General features: G+C 47.3%; 1 protein-coding gene across 1 annotated transcript; it reads left to right on the plus strand.

Annotated features, from left to right (window-relative positions):
- Positions 1-6,461: 6,461 nt before the first annotated feature.
- LOC308590115 (interferon-inducible GTPase 5-like) lies at positions 6,462-13,001 on the plus strand. Its single transcript, XM_081199812.1, has 2 exons — positions 6,462-7,232; positions 10,102-13,001. Exons 1-2 carry the CDS (start codon positions 7,224-7,226, stop codon positions 11,335-11,337), a joined length of 1,245 nt encoding a protein of 414 aa, XP_081055938.1. The 5' UTR covers positions 6,462-7,223; the 3' UTR covers positions 11,338-13,001.
- The last annotated feature ends 4,202 nt before the right edge of the window (positions 13,002-17,203 follow it).

The following is a 17,203-nucleotide window of genomic DNA, read 5'->3' on the forward strand; positions in this document are numbered from 1 at the left end:
CCTCAGGGACCATAATTTGAACTTTGATTATCATCGTGTATCTCAGTCTGTACTTTCCCACTCTTAGGTTAAAAACAACATCTTTCCTAGACTCGGTTGTATTAAGAAGCAGTTGCTTAAGATTCCAGGGCTGTACCATTTTTATTTTTGCCTCTTATCTCAGGGGTGTTTCACTTAAAAGAAAGGACCCTCAGTAAATTTTGACATTTTGCTTCCAGGCTGATCATATTTAAGAGAAAAACTACAGCTAACCTTTTTCATGGGCTTTATAAACAAGCATGCTTAACCTGCCTGTTTTTATTTTGAAGGGGTGGGAGAAACCCATTCACAGGGCCCCAATCCAGAATGCACTTCTGATCCAGACTGAGGGCCTGCACCAGTCATCTGCTGAAAACTACAGTGGTACTTCAAGTGACAAACGCCTCAGGTTACAAACTCCGCTAACCTGGAAGAGTTACCTCGAGTTGAGAACTTTGCCCCAGGATGAGAACGGAAATCATGTTCCGGCAGCGCAGCAGCAGCTAGAGGCCCCATTAGCAAAAGCACGCCTCTAATTAAGAACAGTTTCCGGTTAAGAACGGACCTCTGGAACGAATTAAGTTTGTAACTAGAGGTACCACTATTCAGTGGTACCTCGGGTTAAAGATGCTTCAGGTTACAGACTCCATTAACCCTGAAACCTTGGGTTAAGAACTTCAGGATGAGAACAGAAATCACGCAGCAGTGGCGCAGCGGCAGCGGGAGGCCCCATTAGCTAAAATGGTACTTCAGGTTAAGAACAGTTTCAGGTTAAGAACGGACCTCCAGAACAAATTAAGTTCTTAACCCGAGGTACCACTGTACCCCCTTACCTGGCTGCCATTCCTCACCAGCCTACCAGGAAGCAGCCAGGAGTGAGCAAATAGCAGTTGCAGCCAGTGTGTCAGGTGTCAGACTAAAGGTCTGGAAGGCCAAGGTTCAAATTTCCCACTCAGCCATGAAGCCCACTGAGTGCAAGTTGAAATCTCTCAGCCTAACCAACCTTGCAATGATGTTGTGGCACCAGGCTTGGCTCCAGGAGTTGCCGGAAGAGCAGAAGGTGCCACCCAACTGCTTTAGAGACTCCACACTGGATTCGTGTACGGTTTACTCCTTAGCTTTTTATATGCCACAAAGCAGTGGAGGTTTAGGAGCAGAGTTTTCCTTCTTCTAGATGGGCTCCCTTCCCAGGTTGATGAGCCTCATCTAGGGGAAGTCTAATGCTTATGGCTTCTAGGAGCTACAGCTGAGAGCTGAGTGCTGGGTAGAAGAGTTTGGATTTGATATCCCACTTTATCACTACCCTAAGGAGTCTCAAGGCGGCTAACATTCTCCTTTCCCTTCCTCCCCCACAACAAACACTCTGTGAGGTGAGTGGGGCTGAGAGACTTCAGAGACGTGTCACCCAAGGTCACCCAACAGCTGCTTGTGGAAGAGCGGAGACGCGAACCCGGTTCACCAGATTACGAGACTACCGCTCTTAACCACTACACCATACTGGCTTTTGGGTAGAGACCAAAAGTGGCCAAACTACCCCAGAAGAAGCATGACGTCTCCCCCTAGCCCTCCCCCTCCTCTAGCACCCCATAACTGTAATTATAAATAAAGCAGCAGAACTGGGAGCACACATTTTTGAGCAGGGCCTTGCAAGCGTGTTGTTGTTTTTCCAAAATAACAGCAGATGTCAGATGAAGCATGCTTGAATAATGTCACACGTAGGTTGGAGCTCAGGCTGGTAATCTTTCCTAAATGGCCGAATGATGACGCCTGGACCAGGAAATGCCCAGTAAAGCCAAGTGGCCTTGTTTCACCTCTCCCTGACCTTCTCTGCCGGCGTAAACCAACACCATTTGCCTTCTGAAGTCCAAGGCGGCTGCCCTCTCAGTATACGAAACTAGCAGCCAAGAGGGGTGACACTACAGAGAACATGCTGGATCCCGTTTCTTGCCTTTTAACAGCAGAGACAAAAGTATGTTCATTTGTCGAGTTGCAGCCAGACACCTGTTATTAGTGCATTCATGGGGGCAGGAAGAGAAATAAAAATAACAATGCAGCAAACAGAAATTAAACTGGTGAAAGTTTTCTCATTGCTGCATCTGCAGGTCAGGAAAAAACTCCACAATTTCTTTGGTGTGCGCCAGGGGAGAAGAGCCAGTTTAAAAGACCTACATTGGCTCCCAGTACGTTTCCGAGCATAATTCAAAGTGTTGGTGCTGACCTTTAAAGCCCTAAACAGCCTTGGTCCACTATACCTGAAGGAGCGTCTCCACCCCCATCGTTCTGCCTGGACGCTGAGGTCCAGTGCCGAGGGCCTTCTGGCGGTTCCCTCATTGAGAGAAGCAAAGCTACAGGGAACCAGGCAGAGGGCCTTCTCGGTAGTGGTGCCCGCCCTGTGGAACGCCCTTCCAGCAGATGTCAAAGCGATAAACAACTACCTGACATTCAGAAGACATCTTAAGGCAGCCCTGTTCAGGGAAGTTTTTAACGTGTGATATTTTAGTGTATTTTTGGTTTCTATGGAAGCCGCCCAGAGTGGCTGGGGAGGCCCAGCCAGATGGGCGGGGTATAAAAAAAAATTATTGTTGTTGTTGTTGTTGTTGTTGTTGTTGTTGTTATTATTATTATTATTATTATTATTATTATTATTATTATAAAAGGTTGTCAACTGTTTAGGGGAATTTTCCTTTTTCAATGAATTTCTATCACTTGCAGCCTGCAGGCTACTGGAAATACAGTAAAATGCTAGCAGTGCAGACACAAAGGAAGAATAAGTAAGCTCCCTGTTTAAAATGCAATAAAAAATGCATTAAAACCTCCTGAGATTATTCATGGGTCTAATTTGCTCAGATTAATGCCTTTGCCTTTACAAACCACTGATATTTGGTTCACGAGCCTCGCTTGGATTTTCTACGCTGCAGTTGCAAACTGTGCAACTTGAGAGGATAAAGGAATGTGCTATCTGTACATACACAAGGTTTACAATACACACAGCAGTAGAAGCCACGTGTACATGGTTATACCACTGAGTTGCCCACAGCTGACATCTGGGGGAAGCCACTGCATCAACTCCTGCTGCTGAACTGTGCCAGCTTGTCAATATAAAAGCAACTGCGCCTGAGTTTTGATTTTCCTCTTCCCTCCCTGTGCCCCTTCCCTTGTGTGTCGTGTTTTTGTTTTTTTAATTGTAAGCCTAAAGGGAGGGATTGTCTTGTCTTGATTGTATGCAAGTCACTCTGGGAGCCTTTTTGGTTGATGAGTGGGGTAAAAAAAAAAAATGCTCCAGATTTGTTTCCTGAAGAAGTTCAAGGTACTTTGCCTAAAATTGTTTACATTCTGGGCTTGGGAAACCTTAAGGGGGCATATTTTCCCAGTATGCACCTTTGCGCACGCTGAGATCTAGAAGCAACTATTAATTCTGAGTGCTATATAATGGGTTTTGGAGTGTGTGTGGTTTTTCTTTTGTTTTTTTGCTGCTAGAGCCCTGAGATTGTGGAACACTACCTACAAGAAATCCACCAAAAGAAGATCCAAAGAGGAGGAATGATTTCATTTCTGAACTGTGTCCTACAAAGCATTTCACAAGATAATAAAAACACTTGCATACATATTTAGAAAATGAAAACAAGCGTATCTGGGGTTGTTGTTTTTTTTTTTAAAAAAAACATGACTGAAATACATAAAATCAATTTCAAATCCAATGGAATGCTGGAATGAAAACCTCCACTTTAGAAACACTTGTTGAAAGACCAAAGTCTTCAACGCAAAATTTGCAGCGCCTTTCGGATATGCAAAGCCCAACATTGAATTACCAATAGCTTCGCTGAACTTCGAGCTGCCCGTCAGCGCGCAACAACCAATAGGGAAACAAAGAGGCGGCACCTTATCCTCCAATCGAAACGAAGTTCCAGACTTTTCCCGGGCCACGCCCAGCAGGAGATATGAGACGCTCGTCACGTAGCTTCTCCTTTCCTTCTCCCGCTCTGCTTTACCCGCTGCTCCCCCCTCCCCTCCGCGAGGCCCGGTAACCATGGAGACGGCAGAACTAGGGAAAAGACGGGCTTTGGGGCCTAGTATAGGCCTCTCTCGCGGGTGGCGAGGGCTGCGCTAAAGCAACGCGCGGATCTAACTTGGGGGGAGGACCCCCTGCAGCTCAACGAGGGGTATTCCCGGAAGTGAGCGAGCTTTATTATTGGCTCCGTAAATAGTGTTGCACAAAAACCCTTCCTACCTTACAGAAGTCGGAGCATAATCGGATCCCTGCTCTCACAGGGGCGAACCAGACGCCTGTGGGAAATGTGCAAGCAGGATCTGAGCACAGTAGCACCTTTCCCCTCCTGTGGTTTCCAACTTAATAAAATAAAATAATAATAATACTTATTTGTTATTATTTATTAAATTTGTATGCTGCCCTATACCCATAAGTCTCAGCACAAAGTTACATTGCAAAAACGCAACATACATGATAACAATCATTAAAACGACAAACAATGCTCATGTATGCAAACTAAAAAAAAATGCACTCCTCAACAAAAGCCCTGAGCAACAAATGCAAATGCGAAAATCCAAATCAACATCTATCATTTAAAAACCAATGTAAAGCAACCCCACCTCCCAAATGAAAGAACACCCACCCAGCTATTTCCCCTCGCAGGCTCTCAAGGGGGCTTGTGGATGAAATAAGAACAGTTAAAAGCATAGAAAGAAACTCCAAACAATCATGCACACACAATCTATTAACCACACACACACATATAATACTGCCTCCACCGTGGAGGCAGGAGTTTAGCCATCATTGTTAGCAGCCGTTGATAGATCCCCTTCTTCATTGGTTTGCCTAATCCTCTTTTAAAGCTGTTGTAATTTCTGGGTTACAACAAAACCACCAGAGTCGGTGGCCATCCCTGCCTCTCCAGTGGGAGTGAGTTTCATAGTTTTATGTGCCGTGTGAAGAAGCACGTTTCCTCGTTTCATTACACACATTTGCGCAAATGCATATTGAATTCTGTGGGTGTTGATCTTCATGTGTGCTCACTGTTCTCTTTAAGATCCCTTATCAATACTTGCCATTCCCTTAAAAGTAATTATTAACCTGGCCATTAATCCTCAATGCTCACATAATCCCAGCTGAAAATAATCCTGAATCCATGTAGCTGCATTTATACCAATGTGCATTTTGGTTGCCTCGTCCTCTGTTATTCCATGCTGCCGAAAGTCTGACTTTAAACTCATTTAAAGACAGGAAATGGCTCTCTTTTTTGGTGGTTGTTTGTTATACGCTTTGTACCGCATACAGAGAGGTTGGTGCTCTGACAGCAAGAACTCCTAATAGTGAACTCTGGTGGTTAAACAGGAAATGCAGACTATGAAGAATCCAAAAATAAAAACAAAACTTGTGTGCTGGAATGGTGTGGTGGAAGTAGACATGTGGTGCAGTAATAAAACATTTAGCACATTTATGAAGCTAAGCAGGGCCTCGTATACTCTTGCTTTGGCAAGCGTATTAGAAGGCGGAAATTCACTGCAACATTATTAATTTTTTGCAGGTCCCACACCGATGACGATGTAGGGTTGCTATCTCGAAGATCTTGCTTCAGCAGTGCCTGCTCTCAGAGTCAGCAGTTTGGACAAAAGAATGATGTCCAGGATGTTCAGTGGATGTTTCTGAATGGGAGCTAATGGTTGGGAGATCACTGGAGAGCTTTCGGGAATATTCTGAATCAGAGAGTTATCAGGGCTGGGAGGGAACACATCACCCCCACTCCCTGCCCAGTTTATGTGAAGTGTGTGGGAATGAATGACAGAGGAATTCGGGGGGGGGGGAGAGGGAGAGGGAGAGAGAGAGACTGGGAGGGAGAGAACTGAGTTGAGATTATGGAATCATCCTCTGAGGAGATGACATAAGACAGTAGATCTGTTGCTCTGTAGAAGTGCAAGTGGTGTTGTGCATTTGCACCTATATCAAATACTGGAAAAAATCTGGTTTTCACTACTCATCAAAGGAACCAAATCCAGACAGCAGGACCCAAGGAACTTGCCAGTGCTAGTAGACAGTATAAACAATTGTTAATAACTCCCCTTTTTCTGTTCTGAATGGGAAGTGGAGATAAAAACAATGTAGTGACCAGCAGACAGCTTATCCAGGTTAAGCACCCCAGTGCTCCGAAGGGTCCCTCACTGGTCTGCCCCTGCCTGCCACTCACTGCGCAGGCATTGCTTGAGAACCACTCTCAGCTCCCATCTCTCTGCACCTGCCCCCTCCTTGTTGCCTCACCTGGCAGGTGCAAATGGGCCAAGGGCCAAAGCCAGGCATTCTGGGTCAGGTAGGTGGTGAGGGAAATGCCAGAGCCACTGTTGTTCTTTGTCACAGGGACCTGAAAGGCTTTTAAAGTGCAGAATTCTTAAAAATAAATAGATCCCGAGTTGAAAAAAATGTTTCAAACATCCTTTCCCCCTGAGCACCTTGGAGATTGCGTAATTGTGGAAGTTATCGTCAAGTAGGTTCAGGGAATTGGTATGACATATAGAGCGTGGAAAATGGCATTACTGTACTATAGAGCCAGGAGGCGTGAAATGGGCAGAGGGAAATTGCATGACGACCGCTTCCCTTTTAATTCCCCAGAGGAACCCCGAACACCTACATTTCATTTCACTTTTTGGAGGAGTCTGTGATGCCTTTAATTCTAGTCATTTTGCCATCAGTATGCATTAGTTAATATAATAACTTTTCCAATGTGGATCGTTTTTGTAAATCAGCTTCACCTCCCCCCTTTTCCATCCCTCTCCCCCTTTTCGACAGCTTGCAAAAATTCACAGACGGCGACCCAACAATCCCCGATAGCGCGTGCTCCTCCTCCCTCTCCGGTGCGCCGGCCGTTCCTGGGATCACCTTTTCTGCGCGCCACGCTTCCCGGATCCCCGGGCAGTGGCTGCTTTGCGATGTGACTCAGGCTGGTGCATCTGGGTCACCAAGGCGCGAATTAATTGCAGCAGCCACTCAGGACCAGTCCGGCTTTTCTTCTTATTTAAAGAGCCTGCTGTTTTGTCAGTCCCAACCAGCGCGTTTCTTGCACCGGCAGCTCCGCCTCTTCCCATGTGATGGTTTCTGTTTTGCTTTCCACCTACAGACGATCGGCAGGATCCCCTCCGGTTCGCCACGTCTGCTGCTCGCTTGCTTGCTGCTTCGCCTTAGGGAATTGGTTTGGGAAATGAATTCTGTGAGTATAGAGGAGGGCTCAAAGCTGGCGCGAAGGAGCGCACACATCCATCCGCCCGGTTGCAAAAAAAGCGCTGCGCTTTGGTGAAAACTCAAAGGAGCGAAGAGTCTGGTGACACCTTGAAGGCCTGCAGATTGGTTGCAGTAGGAACTTTCCCGAGCATCCGACCAGCTGGCCTCGAATCCTCAAGCTTTTCCCACAACGAACCGTGGCCGACTTCCGGGTGTCACAAGGCTCTTTTTTTTTTTTTTTGTTGCAGCAAACAGTCACTGGGTTGTCTACCCTTCTGAATATGGGAAGGGTGGGCTCTAGTGGTTAGAGAAGGGAAAGCCGGCAGCTGGGAGTCTTGTTTCTCTTTTGGTTTGCTAACAACTTGTTGGATTGGGTGAGGTGAGACATGGGGCTCCGTTCCGCATTTGTGGGTGCAGAAGGAATCTTTTATGTTAAGTCAAAGCTACATTTGCTTGCTTAGTCATCTGCTGTTGGGGATCACTAGTGGAGAGATTGCTGTTGCATGCAGGTCCTGCTTTGGAACTCGCTTCCTTGGGAGGCAGTGATGTCCATTAACTTGGATGGCTTTAAAAAAGGATAAGTGAAATTCATGGAGGAGGAGGAGGAGGCTATTAGTGGCTACTAACCATAATAGGTAGGCTCTGCCTTAACTGCCAGAGGCAGCTATGCCTCTGAATATTATTATTATTATTAATTAAATCTGTGTACTGCCCTGTACCTGCAAGTCTCAGGACGGTTCGCAAGATAAAATCACAATATAAAAACATAACCTGGCTAGCCACTGTGAGAACAGGGTGCTGGACTAGATGGGACTTTGGCCTGATCCAGCAGACTGTTCTTATTACTGGCAGCTATTTTGTAGCTTCTTGTAGCTTGCTCATTTACTTTTGTAGCATTTTTCTAATTTAATTGATTTCCTCTAATTATTCTGTAGTTTTAAGCACGTGCTGTGCTTGGAATGCTCTCTTTGAATGGAAGAGCTTAGTAATAATAATAATAATAATAACAGCAGCAGCAACAACAATAATAATAAAACAAAATGGTCTGATTCTGATTCTTTTCCTGATTTGGAGGGATGCACGTGTTTATATTAAGTGGTATGTTGAAAATGGCTAGAGTAAAATGCTCATTTAGATAGTTGTCAGGAAGGAAAAGTGGGATAGAATCAATGGCAAGGAAAAGAAAGAGGGAAGTCAGGGGCGGGCCAAGGGCCACATTGCCTTCTGGGCAAGCTTCTGAGGGCCACATGATAGTGGTGGGTGTGGCCAGAGTAAAAAATTAGCAGAACAATTACAGTGGTACCTCGGGTTACAGACGCTTCAGGTTACAGACTCCGCTAACCCAGAAATAGTACCTTGGGTTAAGAACTTTGCTTCAGGATGAGAACAGAAATCGTGCGGCGGCGGCGCGGCGGCGGCGGGACGCCCCATTAGCTAAACTGGTGCTTCAGGTTAAGAACATTTCAGGTTAAGACCGGACCTCCAGAACAAATTAAGTACTAAACCGAGGTACCACTGTAATGTAAATCTTACTATTGTGGAGAAGTCTAATTTCTACATCCACTCATGAACCCTGCGGTGTTCTTCATCCAAGCAAGAGGCATGATCAGAGTTCAAGAACACATTCCAGCCAGACATAAACACTCAAGGAAGAGTGCAAAGGGGGGTTTAGGAGGAGATGTAGCTGGGGGTGTTTCGTTTTGCTTTAAATCAAGCCCAAAGCTTTTCAAACAGTTTTGCTTCTGCTTCTGAACAAGTAACTTCATCCCGCAAACTACAGTCATACCTCGGGTTATGAATTCTGCGGGTTGCGCGTTTTCAGGTTGTGGACCGCACCGGACCTGGAAGTACCGGAACAGGTTACTTCCGGATTTCAGCACATGCACAGAAGCGCAAAATGACATCACACGCATGTCATCACACGCAGATGCGGTGCTTCGGGTTGTGAACACTGCGGGTTGCGAACGTGCCTCCCGCACGGATCACGTTCGCAACCCGAGGTATGACTGTATTGCGACAGTTTTGAAAAAGAACAACTGTTTGAAATGTATTGGGCATAATTAAACAAAAAATAGCTGGCATCCCCAGTGGCGGAGGAACCCTCTCCAGCACCTGGGGCAGCGCAGCCCGTACAGACTGCTCATGTGTGGCGACCATACGGGCTGCTGCTTGCACGCGAGGCAGCCCGTATGGCCACCGTGCATGAGAGCGGCAGCCCATACGGATGCCCGTACGGTCGGCGTGCGAGAGCGGCAGCCCGTATGGACTGCGGGCGCCCTCAGCTGCTCTACAGCTGGGGGGGGGGGAGGCAGGGGCCATTTTGTCATCCCTCCCAGAGTGGCACCCGGGGTGGACCGCCCCCCCTTCCTACGCCACTGGGCATCCCTCCCCATGATAGCGTAACTGGTCATGCTTTGCAGCCTTACCTGAAAAGTGTGAAGGTGCTGTTCACCATTTGCACATTGGGTGGCCATGGAAGATGTAAGGAAAGCCCTGGTGGATCAGGCCTAAGATCTGTCCTGACTAGCATCCCGATCACAATAAGCTTGAAAAGGGTTCACCAGCTGTATGAGCCGAGTTGTGTGGAGGGAATTTTGTCAAGTGCAGTTTTTATTACTCTGGGGTGACAAATGCACCAAACCAACATTCCCTCTTCCGCACAACTAATTGAAGGAACAGGAGCTCAGTCCTTTTTGGAAGCCGAAACCCCTGATTTCCTTCCCATACTCATTTTGGAAGGGCGCCAAGGATTAGCGGTTTAGACAGTGGCATTCAGGAGAAGGAGAAAACAAAGAACCTAGCAGACTTGGAACAGCAAAAACCCTGATTCTCTTCTTTCCCCCTTGTGCTCCTACCAGAGCCTCCGCCACAAAGACACCATGGAAATCCAGGAGATGGACCTCAGAGAGATGGGTTCTGTGATCCAATCCCGCGTGGTCTTGGAGGTGTCCAGCCAGGTCCAGTCGCTCCTAGATTCCCTGGAGACCACCAAGCTAGAGATCGCCGTGACAGGCGAATCCGGTGCCGGCAAATCCACCTTCATCAACGCCTTGCTGGGGCTTAGTGACGGAGACCCCCGTGCTGCCGCTACCGGCGTCATCGAAACCACAGCCGTACCCACATCGTACTCTCACCCTCGTCTGCCCAGTGTCCTCCTGTGGGACCTGCCGGGCATCGGCACCCCATGCTTCCAAGCGGAGCGCTACCTGGAGCAGGTGGGTCTCGAGAGGTACGATTTCTTCATCATCATTGCCTCGGAGCGGTTCCGGGAGAACCATGTCAGGCTGGCCCGCGCCGTGGGCTCCATGGGCAAACGTTTCTACTTTGTCCGCTCCAAGGTGGACCAGGATCTGAAGGCTTCACAGCGACGAAGGCCAGCCCGTTTTGAGGAGGCCCAGGTGCTGCGGGAGATAGAGGCGGACTGTCTCCGCCAGCTGCGGAATGAAGGCATGGATTCCCCCAAGGTCTTCCTGGTCTCCAGCTTCGAGCTGCACCGGTTTGACTTCCAGCGCTTGCAAGACACTCTGGCCGAGGAGCTCGAAGGCCACAAGAGACACGCCTTGCTGCTCTCCTTCCCTTGCGTCACGGCAGCAGCTGTGGAGAAGAAGAAGGCATCGCTGCGCAAGCACATCTGGAAGAAGGCGTTGCTGGCCTGCGCCGTCTCGGCCTTGCCTGGCCAGAACCTCCACCTCAACATCCCCATGCTCATGAAAACCCTACACTCCTACCGCAAGAGTTTCGGCCTGGACGACGAGTCCCTGGGGGTCTTGGCCCTCGTGGCCTCCAAGCCCCGCCATGAGCTGAGCAGTCAGGTGAGCTCAGCATTGGGGAAGGATCTTTCGGAGAACGCCGTGCATGCCGTCCTGAGCCAAGCCGCCTTGTACGGCCAAGTGGCTGCCCGGGTGGTGAAGAACAAAGTGCCTCTTTTTGACAACATGGTAGCTGGGGCCATCTCATTCGTGGGTGCCTATTACCTGCTGCACACTGCCCTTGATAGCTTTGCACAAGATGCCCAGAGGGTCCTAGGACGGGCCTTTGGTTTGGAGGATGAGGCTCAGGGCTACCCTCCAGAACCAGGATTTATTTTTGATTGAAGGTGGAGCTTCTTAAAAGTGCTTGGGGATCATAGGTGCCTTTCCCCGCACTCTTTTATCCACCAGTCCTGCTTCTTAGTCACTTAGGTCCAGCTAACCCAGGAAAACGCAGTCAAAAGTCTTTGTGGGATGAACTTCACGTTGGCAGTTCCATCCAAAAACCCTGATGCACCCGCTGATATAACTGCCTTCCAAGAATGGTGCTATGCTAACTGGAAAGATCTTCTGCAGTTCTACTTGTTATGGCGGGTTACTGTTATCAGAATCCTACATACGACGTCCAGTGATACAAGTTTTTATGGAAAATAATAAATTGCCAAAAAATAAAAAAAATCCCAATGCAAATTAATTCAGTTGTCCTTGGAAAATTTCCTGAGCCCCTTGAGTCATTGAATTTAGCACGCTTGCTTTTATTTGTGTTTCATAAACATAGCTAAAAACATTGATTAGAAGTCAGGCTTCCCTAATGCCATATTTGCGGTTGGCATCCACTGTTGCTAATGAACTGATGAAGTGGAAACATTTTTGACCCAAATCACTGATGGTGAGTGCAATCACTTTGTTATCCTCCTGTAGCCAGGACAGTAGAACCCTGAAGATTTCGAAGCATTATAGAGCATCCACAGAAGCTCAAACTGGATGTAGTACCAATGGGATCATTCCTTCCTTTGCAAATCACAATCATGGTACACATGGGTGCAATTCTGATCTGGTCCGTGGATGAAAGTTGTTTTCCACCCATGCCATGGCTTTGATATGACTCACCAGCTATTTGCAACAGGAGAAACAACAATCTGAAGGGCACGTCACATGACAGTGACAAATCCTAGTTCAGCCGTAACTGCGGACAGGGTACCAAACTGGCTAGACAGTTTTCCAGTTGACTGTGATTGCAGGATGGAATGCAGAGAAGTACCATCACTATCTCCCTTTCTTTGCAGGATCTCTCCTTCTCAAATGGCTACATCTGGGAGGGCTGGGAGAGATCATAACTCACAGAGACTGTTTGCTTCTGACTTGGCTTTAAATGCATTTAACAGAAAGGAATCTAGTGGGAGGCAGACCACAACACGCTGGATTGGAGCCAGGAATGTGAAGATTGTGCGGCGACTCTGCCAAAGCAAAGGGTTTTGATTGTGTGAAGCTGGAAGGAGAAGCAGCCCTTTAAATGACGCAAACTGCCTCTCCTGTGGGAATCACTTTGCAAATGCAAACTTCAGGTGCACTTTCTGTAACTCCATTTGGCTTGTTACCTTAACTTCAGAAATGACCAGTTCTAACATTACAGACCCGGGACTGCATCGTCTGTGAGCAGATTTATTCTTTATAAGAGTCATCTTGTATTAAATAAAGTTGTGTGTGAGTGCGAGTTCCGGTGCATCTTGATCACAGGTGCAGGCAGTAGCAATCTTCCTCTGATGTTACACTGTTCAGTAGATTGTGAGCCATTATCGTAGCATGCCAGCTATCAAATTGCATTGACCATCTCATGTACTTTTTGAAAGTAATAATTGATTTTCAAGTTAGCAATCTCCGTATCGTGAGTCATAACCCAGGGCAATTGCTTATTAGTTTGACCAGCAAGGAAAATATATTTCTGTACCATCTATGTTTTTACAATGTAAAGGGCATGTCTAACCAATAAATTTTTCTATTTTTCTGCATATGCTGCCTTTGTGACTTGTTCATTGTATCCTTGGGGTCAAGGAGACTCTTGTGAAGCAAACAAAGAGGCAGTGTTCAACACACAGGGAACATCTGAGAGATCACGTCCTTCTCCACAGACCCCCTCGGGTGGTGAGATTCACAGAGGAGGCCCTCTTGTTAGCTTGACTGCCTTGAAGGCTTTGGGGGGGGGGTGCCGCCCAGCAAAGGGCCTTCTCTGTGGCATCCCCTAAATTGTGGAACTCCCTCCCCACAGACGTTCATCTGGCTCCTTCACCGTATGATTTCCATCAAATTCTGAAGACGCACCTCCTTACACTGCTCTTTGACATTTGAGATGTATAGTTTTAGTGCTTACCGATGGCCTGATCCAGTGGGCTTGTGTTCTTAGTAACCAAAATGTAAAGCAGAAAGTTCCACGTTACAGGGCTTTCCCGCTGCTGGGTAGCTTAGACGGGGACACCTCAGCAAATTCTCCTGGTGAAAAACGTAACTTCCATTTTCATCAATTCCACAGGAGGTTGTGATTCTGCTTCAAGCTTAGGTCACCACTAGTATCCAATGCTTTAAATGCAGGTATACAAGAGGACTTCTCTCCCTTGTCCTATAGCACTGCCATTTCTCCTCCTCCTCCTGATGTTGAGCCTGTGTGTGGTGTTGCTTATAGAATCATAGAATCATAGAGTTGGAAGAGACCACAAGGGCCATCGAGTCCAACCCCCTGCCAAGCAGGAAACACCATCAGAGCACTCCTGACATATGGTTGTCAAGCCTCTGCTTAAAGACCTCCAAAGTAGGAGACTCCACCACACTCCTTGGCAGCAAATTCAACTGTCGAACAGCTCTTACTGTCAGGAAGTTCTTCCTAATGTTTAGGTGGAATCTTCTTACTTGTAGTTTGGATCCATTGCTCCGTGTCCGCTTCTCTGGAGCAGCAGAAAACAACCTTTCTCCCTCCTCTATGTGACATCCTTTTATATATTTGAACATGGCTATCATATCACCCCTTAACCTCCTCTTCTCCAGGCTAAACATGCCCAGCTCCCTTAGCCGTTCCTCATAAGGCATCGTTTCCAGGCCTTTGACCATTTTGGTTGCCCTCCTCTGGACACGTTCCAGTTTGTCAGTGTCCTTCTTGAATTGTGGTGCCCAGAACTGGACACAGTACTCCAGGTGAGGTCTGACCAGAGCAGAATACAGTGGCACTATTACCTCCCTTGATCTAGATGCTATACTCCTATTGATGCAGCCCAGAATTGCATTGGCTTTTTTAGCTGCCGCATCACATTGTTGGCTCATGTCAAGTTTGTGGTCAACCAAGACTCCTAGATCCTTTTCACATGTCACCCATCTTGTATTTGTGCCTCTCATTTTTTTTGCCCAAGTGCAATACTTTACATTTCTCCCTGTTAAAATTCATCTTGTTTGTTTTTGCCCAGTTGTCTAATCTGTCAAGGTAGTTTTGAAGTGTGATCCTGTCCTCTGGGGTGTTAGCCACCCCTCCCAGTTTGGTGTCATCTGCAAATTTGATCAGGATGCCCTTGAGTCCATCATCCAAGTCGTTGATAAAGATGTTGAATAAGACCGGGCCCAAGACAGAACCCTGTGGCGTCAAACCCCTTGGTTTGCAGAACAAATCTTTGTGGGGGTAGCCACAAAGGGGAGGAGAAACCCTTAAAATAGCACAATGAGTACTGAGAAGTCTTGGTAGCCATGTTTTGATAAATGAGTGGGTTAAGGAATGGGAAATTCAGCATGGGGAGGGAATGGAGTTCTTGTAATCCTAAATAGCAGAGCTTCATACTGCAACATTTCATTGCATACCCTGTTTTAGCTACAAGGAAAATGACTTCTTTATATATATACTGTATCAGCCATAGCAGCCTCAGTACAGAAAAGGGTAACTACCCAACCCTGTTTGTAAGTTTTGCAAAAGTTTGTTTTGCCATGTGCAACGGTTTCTGGAGCTCGCTAGATGGCAATATTTCCTTTGTTTACTGCTGATGCTATATTATACATATAATCACCAGGGGAAACTGTGCCACTTTATTTAAGTGATTGTCAGTATCAGGGTTCCCCCCTCCCCCTGTGTCTCGTTTTTTCCAATCCTAAATTCAGTACTCCACATTAGTTGTTGTTTTTCAATCCTCATAAAACCATAAAAACCAGCAGTTTAATGCAAATTTCTAATATATCAGTTTTGGTATGCAATTCTTCCTAGTTAATATGGGAAAAAATGTTTTGTAAAGCACTGTTCCCTAATACAATGCATTTCCTTGTTGTCATCCGTCGTCTCCCCCCTCCCCCTTAACATTTATATGCACACAGACCAAAGAACAGGAAAGAGATCTTGTTCCTTGCTGGCATAGGATTTTGAGGGGGAGAACTTAACTCTCGCAGAAGGCACAGATCTCAAACGCCTGACTTCACGCTCTGCTTGCTCCTAGATCAGGTATACTACTCCCTCCCCTTATTTTTCTTTCTCTTAGCCTGAGTCCATGAAAAGTTGCTGTGATCACTCTCCAGGTTTTCTTTACTCCGTAGAATGAAGGGGTGGGTGTGTGCTTAACAACTATTTGCTGCCTGCATATCTGTAACCTTGCCATGAAAAGCAAGGTATATACCCTGTCTCTTCCTTGTAATAAACCATTTTCTTCCTACTTTCTGGTGTGGCATAGCCTTAATTGGGCCTAAGAGTTGAAGGTATACTCACATTTTAAATGGATGCACAGTCTGACTCGGTGCAAAAGGTTCCATTCCACTCAGATTTGCACACTGAGTGCACACGTGTGGTCAACAGACAGGACGTAAGTTCAAATGTACACGCCTTGTAACCTTCCCCATTCCATGGTCAGAAGCCAATCACCCTGACAGCTGAATCTTGCTTTGGATAGCTGGCTAGCTGAAAGTGCTCGCTTAACAGACACTGATGCTTTGTTTGAGGTAAGGAACATGGGAAGACGCTTTCAGGTCCGGCCCTACTATTAGGCGTAATGAGACCCCTGCCTCAAGTGATGAATGTTGCTGAGGCAGCAAGTGTTAGAAAGGTGTTGAAGATAAAACTGAGCTTGCTACGTGGCCTTCTCTGCCCCGCCCCCAAGCTAGGTTGCCCACCCTCAGGGAACGGCATTGTCCCATTGCGGTCTGGTGGGCTTTGAATACAGGAGCATCATATTGTCCTTTGCCTCAGGCAGCAAAATGCCTTGAGCTGGTCCTAGCTGCCTATACCAAGCCAGATCATTGGGCCCATCTACCTCACTGTTGTTTTCCACTCTGATAGGCAATAGCTTTCAGGTGAGGATCTTTCCCAGCCCAGTTAGGGGTTGGGGAACATTTTAAGCCCGAGGGCCATATTCCCTTACAGACAATCTTTTGGGGGCCATGTGTTGGTGGTGGGCAGGGCCAGAGGGAAAAGTGGGCAGAGTAATTGAACTTTACCCATGCCCAGTTGGCTTGTTTCACATGCACTCCCATGCCTCTCTCTGTTCTCCACCCTGGGAAGCAAGAGACGTTAGCAGAGTTCGAGACTGCATTTGAGCCAGGCAAAAATGATCAAGAGGTGTGTGCAAAGCAGAACCAGACCAGGGGATGTCATTTTGGGCCTAGAGAGGGCCCAAGGGCCATATGGCAAGGGCTGGTGGTCTGCATCTGCTTGCCTGGTCTGAGGCCCTTCATCTCTGGTGTATGTGATAGTAGTAGACTGGAGTCATGGATTGGCTGGAGGCAGAGGAGTGGGAGGCAACAGCTAAGAAACCCCCAGGGGGAGAAGGCTCAGAGCCCAGGGAATGGTAGCGGGACAACGATGCCTGGTCACAGGGAGAAGATGGAGCAGACTGGGAGGAGGAAGTGTCAGAAGCTGAAAAGGCAACAGGGTTTAGTGAGCAGGAAGAGACTCTGGCAGAGAGCAGTCCAGAATCAGAGGCAGGAGAGGAGGGGGGCAGGAGACAGAGATGAGACAAGCTGCTGAAGAATCCAGGGAGTCTCCCCCTCCTGCTGCGACCATCTCCTCTTCCCCCTGGTGTTCCAGCACATGAAAAGGAATGAAGAGGGTGGAGCAAAGAGAGACAAGACACAAGAGCTTCAGGTTGTTGGAACCAGGGGAGGAGTTTTAGAAAGCTATGAAAGTTTAGGGACCTTCAGTCCCCACAAGACCTACTGGGTAGAGTTGCTGCCATCACTAGGCCTGAGCTGTTTTGGGTTG

The sequence above is a fragment of the Podarcis bocagei genome, assembly GCF_964188305.1.
Source record: "Podarcis bocagei genome assembly, chromosome: 7".
Classification (NCBI taxonomy): Eukaryota; Metazoa; Chordata; class Lepidosauria; order Squamata; family Lacertidae; genus Podarcis; species Podarcis bocagei.